Source organism: Drosophila innubila, assembly GCF_004354385.1.
Source record: "Drosophila innubila isolate TH190305 chromosome 3R unlocalized genomic scaffold, UK_Dinn_1.0 2_E_3R, whole genome shotgun sequence".
NCBI classification, from domain to species: domain Eukaryota; kingdom Metazoa; phylum Arthropoda; class Insecta; order Diptera; family Drosophilidae; genus Drosophila; species Drosophila innubila.
The window spans coordinates 1,452,588-1,465,639 of record NW_022995380.1 but is presented as its reverse complement, the minus strand read 5'-3'; the positions used below and the strand labels follow the sequence as shown (position 1 = coordinate 1,465,639).

The 13,052-nt window shown below is 34.5% G+C and overlaps 1 protein-coding gene across 1 annotated transcript; it reads left to right on the top strand.

Moving 5' to 3' along the window:
• Nucleotides 1-2,241: 2,241 nt before the first annotated feature.
• LOC117792061 lies at nucleotides 2,242-3,021 on the top strand. Its single transcript, XM_034632017.1, has one exon. It carries the CDS (start codon nucleotides 2,242-2,244, stop codon nucleotides 3,019-3,021), a length of 780 nt encoding a protein of 259 aa, XP_034487908.1.
• The last annotated feature ends 10,031 nt before the right edge of the window (nucleotides 3,022-13,052 follow it).

The window sequence follows — 13,052 nt, the reverse complement described above, 5'->3', positions numbered from 1 at the left end:
GCACACTCTCACACACACACAGCACAACAATTTGGTAAAAGATTGCGGTTGCTTTACTGATTTTCTCACCCATTTTTTGTTTTTTTTTTTTTATACATCGTGTGTGGGAGATGAAAATTTAAATTGATTTTGCATTGTTTGACTGTCATTGTTGCTGCTTTTGTTGCCCTCGTCTTCTCGGGGTTGTTTCTTTAGCTTTTGTTGTTGTTTTTTTATTTGCGTCTAAAACACATCAAGTATATTCTTATAAATTTCAATTTGTGCACCATAAATGCGGGCATAGCGCCTGGAATGAGTTTCGTTAGCATTCTATGGCTGTAATAGATAAGAGATAAGACATCGGAAACGTTCTCATCTTGCCACCTTTACTTATATGCTATAGGCTAGACTATTTTATTTTATTTTAAGTTAAAAATTATAACTTTTTTTTTTTGTATACTACTTAATCACTGTACAATCAATGTGGATGTGTACGCTGGTGACGAAAGCATCACGAAGGTTGACAAAAGGTGACCAGCAATATATACAGGAAGAATGGAAATTATGCTGCGACAGTCCGATCAGATTGGGCTGTACACCATATTTCGTTATTTATACTATTTTAATTTGTTTTATGATTATTTTTGTAATTAGAACTACATACATTACAAATATCGGTTACTTTTGCGGACTGGTTACCGAAATCGCGGAATTATTTTCATTTAGTACAAATAAATTGCTTAGATTCCCTTTTTTTTATTAATATAAATGTAAAACTTTTCTTATCTTTTATTGTTATTTTCTTACTATTTTAAAATTAAGCTAAAATAAAATTTTAAATGCTAATATTTAAATAAAAAAATAGGAAATTTATTTATATAATTTTTTTTTATTTCGAATCGCGTATACCCTACTTGACTTTTCTTGGTCGCTTTAAATGATTTCCAGAACAAAACCTCCACCTTTTTTTTTTGACCTGAGCATTATTTGGTAATATATGAAATTGTTTTTCGCTTGCCAATCGTCTTTTTGGCCCAAATGCTGGAAGGCGTCAGGCAACTACAAAACTTATTTTGTTGGCTTTGTTTCATTTTCATTCTCCTGTCCGCTTTTTGCTGTTCATACAAATGTTTATCGACTTGTGCGTTGATTTTCCGCTTGCTTTGGTTTTACAGCGCCCACTCCTTGAGAGATTTTCGGGGTATCCATTGCCGTTTACCGTAGCTGTAGCACGTGCACGGTAGGGTTAAACATTACTGATACTGACATGTGTGTGTGTGTTGGGTATGATGTAGTAAGAATATGTATATCGGGGGAACGCATGTGTATTGGTAATTGAATTTATTGTTTGACATTCAAAGTACCGTTGAGTCAATTACGCTGGAAAATTGGTATCAAAATATTTACGAGCTGTTTATTGCATTACGCAAGTTGATGCTCGAGGCCCCACAAACCCTCCGAAAGGTAATGCAATTTACATGCTGATGCGGCAGCCCGATTACGTATATCGTAAACGGTGTATCATTCCTCCAATGGATGGAGGCAATATATTGAAAGACAAATAGCTTGGAGATGATTTGCCGAAGTGTAAATTGCACGAGCGCGTCAATTAGATGCGGCTTAGAGCCAATCTTCGATCCTTTTGTGGAATCGCTCTTTCACTCAGATAATTGTGGTATGGCTAATGGCTCATTTAACACAATCATCCGCAATTTTCTTCGGCACTCAGTTCAGTATTTGTGGAGCAATCAATTAAGGAGTTTTCTACCACTACAGAGTTTTGAATCATTTTATTAAATATTTTTAAATGAACAATGGTTCGTTATTGTACAGGCAACAAATGTTAATTTTGTAAGAATCGAAATCAGAGAACATGTGATCCATTCAAGTTTTAAGTGTCTCACGAGTTCTCAGCACTAATTCCTCCTTCTAAAAGAGCCATTTAAGTTTAAAGTGTCACACGAGTTCTTATCACAAAGATAACTGCAAATTAAATTCATGCACAATTAATTCAGCTGGTGAATCATTTGGCGAAACCCAGTGAAGATAATGTAAGCACATGCAAAGCACTTGCCATTTGTTGAGTCACAAAATAGATACAACCTAGAATTTGATAAGGTTTTATACTAATAGCCAATTCAAATGTGATTAACTAAAGTGCCGCATGAACGATAAATTGATAACGATTCCACTATAAAAGACAAATTGTGCGATCAGTTCCCCACAGAGTATTTTCTACCATTAATCAAGAGTCAAATCAAAATGATTGCAAAGGTTTTCCTTCTTGCGCTCCTGGTCGCCGTTGCCAGTTCCACACCCGTGTCCCAGGACACGAGCATGGTCGGATACGGTGAAGCCGTTGGCATGTTCCTTCAGGCCTGGAAGAAGATCATGCCCTGTGGCTTTCCTGCCGAGAATATTCCAGTATTGGCTCCGTACACCCTCGACTTCGACTGGTTCCAATACCTCTATGAGCCGACTAAAGTTTTGGGTAATGTGAGCGACATCCGCATTTCGGGTCTGGACGGTTTCCAGATAATGAGTAGCAGTTACAATGCCAGCACGATGCGACGCACCTTTGACGTCATGTACCCAGAGATTCAAGTCGTGGGTTCCTTAGCGCTGGATGGCACTTTCAGCTTAGGCGGCCTTCCATTGCCAGTGTACCACGACTTCCTCCTCAATTTGAAGCTGACTGACTTGCGTTTTGTGGGCGAGTACACATTTGCCCAGAGCCTCAGTAATGCCAATGGACTGCGCATTAGCGATTTCGACCTGAAATACTATATCGGCGATGTAAAGGCTAACAACTGGGACAAATATATGGATATTGCCGCCAACAAATATCTGAACGACTTCATCGGATCTTTCTCTCTGTTATTCTCTGAGGAGACTCAGCCCGCTGTTAACCCATTGTTCGCCAAGTATTGGCTGCCCACTATCAATGACCTGCTCTCCAACCTGGACATCACCCAACTGACCAACTTCTTCGTTATGCAAGCCGAGATATGGAATAACGCCGGTTGCGCTGTTAAGGCTTAAGTCTATCTGGTATTATCAGTTTTTAAAATAAATAAATAAATCTGAAGAGCAATTAATTAATTGGTTAATTAATAGTGTTGGGTGTATTGAGACAATAAAATCATGATTACACGAAGCTTGCATTAGTTGCATGGACTTTAACCAAAACCAATATTACCTAGAAATGTTGGAAATATAATTTTTAATTTCGCAATCAACACATTGACTTGTCAATAAATCAAAACAATTTGACAGCTTATGCAAATATTGAAGTATTGAAAAAAGTAAATTCTGAATTCTTGAATCAATAGTGCTAACCAATTAAAATTGGCAACCACAACTGTTACAGTTTAATGCACAACATTTGATTTAGTTGACTTTTGTTAAATTTCTGTATTTTAGCAAAGTTACAATTTAAAGAACTAGCTAAACAACTCGATTTGAGAATATTTAATATGAAAATACACAAAAAACAATAACATTTTGATAACTAATTTTGTTTTATTTGTGAAATCACACCGTCACTTCAAACTCGTGGTGTCCAAATTTGGCTATAAAATTCTTTTTCCTATAACATGTGCTACGAATATGTATTTCATAGCCTACTTTATCCAACTTTTGGCTATTAATACTTTAAGCCAAATCGATATTCGTTTCGGTTTGATTTACTGAATATTTATATTTTTAGTGGGAAGTTACTAACTTTAAGGTCAGATCTCTTTCACTTTATTGAGAGTGTCCTATTTCCTTGCGATGCTTGTGGCCTAACAAAGCTGTCAACAAGTGTCATATTTGCTGAGTAATGGATTTTGGGAAGTGGTACATTGTTTCACAACTCGATAACGGTCTGACCGACAGCTAAGTCAGAAGATAAACGAGCTGAGGAGCAACATTTAATTAGCGGGACTTCATCAAATCCACAAACAGATTAGATGCATTGGTATGTATGTCTGTGAATGTCCGGGCTACCTTACGTCACGGCCATTTTGACATCACACACACACAAACATACATTTAACTGAAATATGTACACATGTACACATATAAACAACAACAACAACAACGAATGGTCAGCAGACCATGCAATTAAATGCAAACAATTTGCTATAATTTATGTGCGGCGACGTTGGCGTTGGCGCAACAAAATGTTGCATGAAGCGACTAATGCACAACGGAAACGGAAATATGTTTGGTCGCCATGCCCGAAATCTGCAACTCAATATACAAATGTATATATATGCCTATAAGTTTGTGTCTATGGGTGTTTGTGTGTGTGTTTGTGTGGGGTCATTCTCATGTTAATTGGCTTAACCTCATTGAAGAATTTGCTGACCCGCCAAATGCCACAAAATTTGCTTTGCAAATTTTGGATAGAAAAAAATTAAATAGATGGGGAAATTTGCAAGCCAAACAAAATTAAATAGAACAAAAATTTGAATTGGTAACCAGTTGTGGAAATTCCCAAAAAAATTTGAATATGCAATGATCAATATTTATTAATGCAATTTAGTTAGCCAATTGATGCATAAACAAAGCACAACAACAACAACAGTAAATATAACAAACAAATAAAAAAGTAGTCGAGAGTGCTCGACAACGAGATATCCTGCGTGCATGCCATTAGATACCCTATTGCGTATTTGCACCCTTATTCATGGCAATAGCATTGAAGTTACCCTTTAAATTTGATTTTCCACTTAAGGGTGGCAAAGGAAGGGGAAGGAATCCAAAATTAAAAAAGTCATATCTCTCCACATATATTTTTTGCAGCTTTTATCTCTTTTAATCACTGAGATCTTTTTGATTAATATAAGAATATTTATGCTTTTAAATACTTAATTTTTGTTTTTGTATTTTTAAAATTATATGTAATTTTATTATTTTTTTTTATAACTATTTTTTTATCAATTAAATTTTCTAAATTTTTAAATACCAAAATGCTTTTGGATTTTTTAAGTTAAATAAATATGCCTAACACTTCTCCTTCTGCTTGTTACATTCAATACACAAATCTATTGTACTCTCTGTACAGGCTTTTTTAAATAGATAATTTCTTTTGAGTATACACACATACCACGTACTGTGGGAAATGATATTAACTGCATATTATGGTTAATTAGTCAAGCTAGTTGAAATATCCGGTTACCCTGGCCTGTGTTGTCGCATTCGCAAATTTCATGCTTCGTTTGACAATGGGAAGTGGAGATCGCTAAACCGATTGTAAAATGATTAGCACACAGGTGTATCGAACCGTATGACCATTATTGCCATTATTGTCGGTTGCCGCAAGGCTGGCCAAAAGCTTGCTAGATACCCTCCATTTTGGCAGTGGCCCATGCAAATTGATACAACATCTGTCGCTGTTGGGGACGCACTTGCCAGCATCTATCTAATTTAAATTAATATTATGCCAAGCAGCGGCCACAGGCATATGAATTGTCCTTTCGCTCCACGGTCGATTACATTGTGCAGCATGACCTCTTCCCCTGACCCTGCCTTCTCTTGCCTCTTACCTCCTATATTCAGCCTCCGCCTCAGCTCCGGTTATGGCAAAATTGAAATTTAAACTGCAACCGGATGTAATTGAGCTTGCATATGGTAGGACGGTCGGTCGGTCGGTCGACAACTTGGACAGTCGGATGGTCGGTCGGTCTGTTGGTCAGACAGTTGACTGTCCACTCTGTCTGCTGATAATATCATTGATAGCTTTTGCCGCAATTTGTAACCACAATAAGTTGTTGCTGGTTTTGGCAAAAAAGAGAATGAGTAGGAGTCATCTGCCTATAGATAGAACTGTGAACGTGGTTGACATTTTTGAATTGGAGCTTTAAAGCCCTGTGTGTGCTTTGTTTGGCTGCACACTCTTCGTTGCAGTTGGAAGTTGATTATTGCTGTTGTCGCTAGGTTTGGATTTTATTGTTGCATCTGCCGAGAAGACGATTACACAAAGAACTGTCGTACCTTTGACAGTAGAATCAAATTTGTAATTTCTGTAGCTAACCATTGTACACGTTCGAATGATAAGCCGATGTATGTACGAACTACATTGTGGTTACAGTTATGGCTTATGGTTACGGCCAGCTTAGGATGATTAAGTATTGATTCTCCTTTGTTGTATCCTTCTGCATTTGTATCTCACTCTGTAGTAATTAATTGTACTTCTCATTTTGATCGTAATTTATGCACTAATAAACTCAGACTGTTACACTGACAAAAACAGGGAACGCAAATAATAATAATGAGTTAAAAAAATTGAGTAAAAAACAGATTGGGGAAAAGAACATATAAACTATTATTTTTAAGTATTAGTAGTAATTATAATTTAGAATAATCTACTATAATATAGCTATCGACATATTGTCTAGCTGAAGTGCTAAAAATAAATAAAAAAAAACTTTACATATTTCTTTTTAATTATTAAAATTAATTTAAATAATAAAAATAAAGCATACATTTTATATTTAAACTTGTATATAAAAATTAAACCATAACTTTTATATTCAATTTTTATTATGAAGCTTGACAAGTCATTCTTATTTCCCATTTATCAATAGTATACATTTAAAAAATTTGAATGATTTTATTGTGCAAATCTTGAGAATGACGTAGTTTTTATTCTCTGTGTATGAAAGAAGTAAATATTTGTCTATAAAATTATACAAGTGCAACATATATTTCATGCTCATGGCTTTACCTTTATAAATGCCAGATGTTGCTTGTGGTTGAATTGTTAGGTTTAAAACCAAAAATCTAGTAACACTCCAAGCCACTGCCGAGAGTTTCCTGTTTACAGAAGCAGGACAAGAGTCGAGTCAGTGAGTTGGAAAACTAAAAACTATCGCAATTGTTGTGACTTGTAACTGTTTACAATTGTTTAACTTTGGCCAATAATATCACCTGCAGCTAAACTAAGCTGCATTTAGCTGAGGGTTCTTCCACACTCAGAGACAACAATGCTCCAACAATGGAGGCCAAGCGTCGACATTGGCTTCGTTTGGATGCAACAAGTAAAAAGCGCACGTATTTGCCATTTACTAAGTATTTCTATGACTTTGTGCCATTGTTTTTGCTTCTGTTGGGGCTTTTTAGAGGTTTACTCGAGCATTAAATAAGTCAAAGTACACACAGTGGTCATAGCTGGGTGGATTGAAGGGGTTTAAGGCAGTATAAGTAAGGACCATGGCCAACTGCTCGACGCGCTTGAAACAATTGTCAACAGTGCGCATTGTTGTTTACAACGGGGGAAAAACTTTTCTGTTTTTCTTTGGCTTTGCACAAGGCACATTAAAAATAATTTTCTTAGCCAGCTGAGCAATGTAAATAGCTTTGTTCTTCTTCTTTTTCTTTTTCGTGTTTCTGTTTTCTCTCTTGCTTAATAATATTTAATATTTGTTTACCCTGTGCAGAGCTCTGCGATTTAATTCAAATTTAAATTGATTTGTGTAAACAATAAATACCATCAATAATTTATTGAAATTACTATGCAGTAGCGGTACTTTGCAGTAAACACTGGGAAATGAGAACCTTTTAAGCATTGGTATTAGATTACGTTAGCCTACGATTTGTTAGCCTACGAATTAATACATATGTCTTAACAAAAATTCATATTTTAATTGTGTGATAAATATTTTAATTAAGTGATAAATAAATTTTGGAAGAAAAGCAAGGAAAATGTATATTCGGTTTAAGGCAATCAACTGGAATATATTGAGTATTTTGAATTAAAAATTAACTTTCCATTTGTGTTGTTAGTAGTAGTAAATTGTTAATTTTTTTTCAGCATTTCATCTTGACAATATGTCGTTAGCTATATTATAGTAGATAATTCGAAATTATAATTAGTAAATTAATACAGTACTACATATATAAATTTTTTTTTTGAAATTCTCTTCAATTATTTTGGTTATTTAGGTAAGTGCAACTTTATTTAAAAAGACATTGAATAATCAGCCCAACATCTTTTGTCAGCACAGTTGAGATTTATTAACTTTTAACCCAATTGCCTGTATACCTAAAGGATATACTTATGTTATATGTATATGTAGATTATCGTGCATTTCCTGTTGCCGAAGAACTTTCAACATACAAGTGTCTTCCGGTTTTGGCATCAATAAATTGTCATAATCATAACTTTTCATTGCGCGACAATCAAAGTTAATGTAAACGTAAATTTAAAACTTAAATCGAGCCATTTAGAAAACAATACGTTTAACGTAGCGTAAAGTCAGTTACCCCCGAAAAAGCACATAATAATATTTTGAAAACGATAACTGTCATCCCATTCGTAAAAGGGATGCACCAAAGGATGAAGAGTTGGGGGTTGGCTGGGAGAGAGGGTGGAGGCGGTTGAGGGCGTGGGGGTGTGGGGGTGTGGGTAGATGGCTTACCGGTCGCTTGTCATTAAAATGTTTCCGTTCACGGGGACGTTGCCATTGTCAGTTGGCGTTGCTAATCAGCGGCTCGCTAAAAGGTATTCATATGCAAAAGAGACGCTATGGAGGACGACGACATTATTCATTGAAAATGGTAAACGGAAGGGATCTATAGTCGCGAATATGTATGTATATATGCATAGGTGAGTGTGTGTGTGTGAGTGTGTGTGTGGCATACCAAAACTTTAGAATCGCTCAAGGTAAAATATAATCAAAAGCCGTGAAAACATTTTTACACGTCATTAAACCTAAATTCAGCTAACCATGGCATCGCATGTTACAGCATCCATGGATCACACACACACACACACACACACACACCCATACACACTCACCCACCTGTACACACATTGTTGGCAGCCATATGGCAAATTCTTACAAGCTCCACAAGATTGATGTGTCTCGGCTTCATAAATAAATTAAAGCGCGCTTTATCTGCCCAAATTGAGAAAGAATTTAAAATCTTCTCTTTTACGCACAAATCTGCTGTGTGTTTGGCGCTGAGTAGTTTGATGAAAACTTATAATTACCGTGTAATAATTACAATTTACACGCACATGTAAAATGTCGGTAACAGAGACAACAAGAGTAAGAGATAGAGAAAGAGAGAGTGAGCAACTTACCGCTTATGAATAATGGCTTTTATGGAAAGTTTTGGGCAAACGGTAAACTTGTCACAGTTGCCAAAGTTGTCATTTCTATTGCAGTGTTTGTTATTGTCTTTGAGATTCTCATATATTAATATGCAAATCATCCTATTCACACACAGACACATACATATGTCTGTCTTACATAGTTGTGTAAATTGAATTTAATTAGAATGTATTTGCAAGCAGCAAACTAATTAAATTTGTTATGAACTGGTCATATTTGATATTTGAATTGAAGAAATCAATGAAATTTTATTTACAGTTGCTTAAAGCCTGTCTAAAACTCGAGCCTTGGCAAAACAAGGATAACGGGGAGGATAGACCGTTGGCTCTTGAACCGTAAAACCTTTGAATTATTAATTTTTAAGCTGCATATGAATGGGAGTGTGTGTGGTTAAAAAGGGAAGCCAACTTGTGCGAGGGGTCACATTGATTTAGCCTCTGGGTCAGTCAAGCTCATGTAATGAAGGATGTGGGGCTTCTAAGCTGAGCGTGCACATTTTAGTCCCTATCTCCTGTACGCTTTTCCGCTTGAATGCACATTATTAAATTTAAGTAGCTGCCGCTTGGGGCAAAATTAAAAAAAAAAATATATAAAAATAAAGAAAAAAGAACAAATACAAAACAAAAACTGGAAAATAACATATATCGCAGCTTACATTTGACCCGGATTTTTTAATAAGTTGCGGAACTGAGACTTGCAGTGATTCTTTTACGCAAGCTGGACTCATACATAATGGATGGAATGGACATCTTCAATTCAATCAAACTGCCCTCGATAATACTTATTTGAAAACAAAGCTTGATACGTGGACAGGCCATTTGTACGGCCGTCAAATGCAGGGACCGTCAATTCGTTGTTCCGTCGACCAGTCGACTTTTCAACCATTGCATTACAAAAACGAACATCAAGAGCAGCCACAAATCAACTACCAAAATATTTAACCCTCAGGGCCTGACAGGACGAGTGTACGAGAACAACTTTGAAGATATACAGAGGTCCTTAAGAACTGACATCTGTGCATTTGGGAAAATTTCAACAGAATTGTTTTACGCTTTTCATTTCCCATTTTCCAATTTTTATTTCGCGTCGCACTTTTGCGGCTGTTCGGGACACAGCAAATTAAATTATCAGAAAAATAAAATTAGTCACCTGCCCACGGCAACTGCCACGCCCATCGACAGATTGTTTCGTAATACATAATTGGACAGAAGGAGACTCAACCAAATTAATTTCCACACTCAAAATGTACACGTTGCGTTTTTCATTAGCTAATTAAAATTGACTGTTTCCATTTGCTAACTGAATTGCCTTGTTATCATTGTTGTTATTGTTGTTAACGTTGTTATTGTTGCTGGTCTTGTGATGTTACTGTGGCGGTTACTGTTACTCTGATTTTGCATGTTTTTGTGATGCCTTTGCAAACGCTCGATGTTTCATTTTAGAAAATGATAACAAAATCTACAACAACGCGGCTTTCAGTACATAATTTAATTAATTTCATTTGGTCCATGCTCTAAGGCTCTTGTACCAGAGTCCGTAGCTTCTGAATACAATAGAATAAAACAGGAAACTTTCCTTAGTTTTCAGATTTTTCTGGAGATACATTTTTTTCACAATGCTAAGCTCAAAAAATATTCACTATTTTTGATTATTATTATTTTACTTATGATTACTTATGACCAAAAAAATAAAACTCAAGAAATAATCATTGTTTTTAAATAAAAAAAAATTAAATCATAAAATAATAATTATTTCTTTAGCTTAATATCTTAATCATAAATAAAACTTAAGCTGTTATTTTGACTATTTATAAGGAATATGGACAAAATTTGTATACTTTGTACTTTTTGAGCAAAAAAATAAAGTTCTAGAAATAATCATTATTTTATGATATTTTTTTTTTTTGCTAAAATAATCATACTTTGTGAGTAATATAATAAAAATACAAAATTTGAAGATCATGATGACATTGCATAGATTACTCTTTAAGAAAAATTTTGGTGTATTTCACGCTTTTTAATGGATACTAGAAGTAAATTATTTTTCAATTAAAAAAACAACAAAATAATCATTATTTACTGTCCCTGCTAGATACAAAGATAATAATGATAATATTATTTCGCATTATCAACTAGTCTTTAATGCATTACACATTTTGAAAAAAATCATATTACCCTCTGAAATGGTATAATAAAAGTGTAGCTCGTCAATTTTTGATTATTTATTTTAATTAAGAAATCTAAAAATTGTAATAAATATAATTTTTTTCGAGCCGATAATTGTTAAAAACTTTGCAGGATGAAAATCGTTAAAAATGAGTCAAAAAGCGATAAAAATAATAATAATAATAATAATAATAATAATAATAATAATAATAATAACAATAACAATAATAATAACAATAATAATAATAATAACAATAACAATAATAACAATAACAATAATAATAACAATAATAATAATAACAATAATAACAATAACAATAATAATAATAACAATAATAATAATAATAACAATAACAATAACAAATAATAATAACAATAATAATAACAATAATAACAATAATAATAATAACAATAATAACAATAACAATAACAATAACAATAATAATAACAATAACAATAATAACAATAACAATAATAATAATAATAATAATAATAATAATAATAATAATAATAATAATAATAATAATAATAATAATAATAATAATAATAATAATAATAATAATAATAATAATAATAATAATAATAATAATAATAATAATAATAATAATAATAATAATAATAATAATAATAATAATAATAATAATAATAATAATAATAATAATAATAATAATAATAATAATGGTAAGGAGTCAATGTGGTCACTTTCTGCTTAAATGAAAATAGAAATCTAAGCGAAGAGTTGTGATTTTACAAAGATACAAGTACAGACTCATTGGGCAATTACTATAACAATTGTAACCGTATAGACTGAACCTCTTTGGAAGAGACTGAACCACAAAATAGTCTATAAAATTAATCACTTGACAAAATTGTGCAATTTGCGTAGCCCAAAATTAACTTAAATGTTGCTTTTTTTTGGCATGCACAATTGCATACGAGCAACCCAGAAGGTTGACACGATGCTGTCTACCACAAGCCAGTACAAGGCTGTTTGCCTGCCCCGTGTGAGTTTATTGGGTCTCGTAACGCTATGGCCTAAACCAGTGAAAGCCCGAAAATGTATGGCAATTAGAGTGGCCATTGTGTGTGCCATTGGGCAGTCGTTAGCCAGGAGTGGTTGGGGAAAGAGTGGTTAAGAGAATGGGAACTGTAGCCGGGCAAACTATTAGATAGCAATCCCGTGACTGTGTCGTTATGTGCTGTTCATTTGGCCGCATTCTGTGGCAACTACAAATGGCCCTTTGCTGTTTTCGTCGTGCTGAGTAATTTTTCAAAAAGTCGCCTTCATTGTTATGCAGCCTTATTGTTATTGCATAAAAATGGCAACTGCTGTTAGCTCGCTTGCTGTATCCCTCTATCCCTCCATCCCTCTATCCCACTATCCCACTGCCTCACTCTCTATGTCTCACACATGCAACAGTTGCAAATGGTGTGCAATTAGGCGCCGCAATTAACGTGGTGCAGTGTTTAACCTGTTACACAGTGGCTGCTGTTCTACGTGCTGCCCATTTACGTGGGCATTTTCTAAATTTTAATGCTGGTTATTTGCCAGCTTATCTGTGTGTGTGTGTGTGTGTATGAGTGCGTGTGTCTCTTTGTGTATGTGAGTGTGTGGGGAAGTGCAATTGACGTCCATTTGTGTACCCACAATTGCCGCCATTGCCATTCACATGCATTTAAGCTTGGACATTTTTCACGTTCTGATTTTTTGAGCTCTTCTCGACATTTTAACGCATTATTTTTAACGCCAATTATGTACATACTATACATACACAACTGGTCACACGGTCAGCGCCTATAA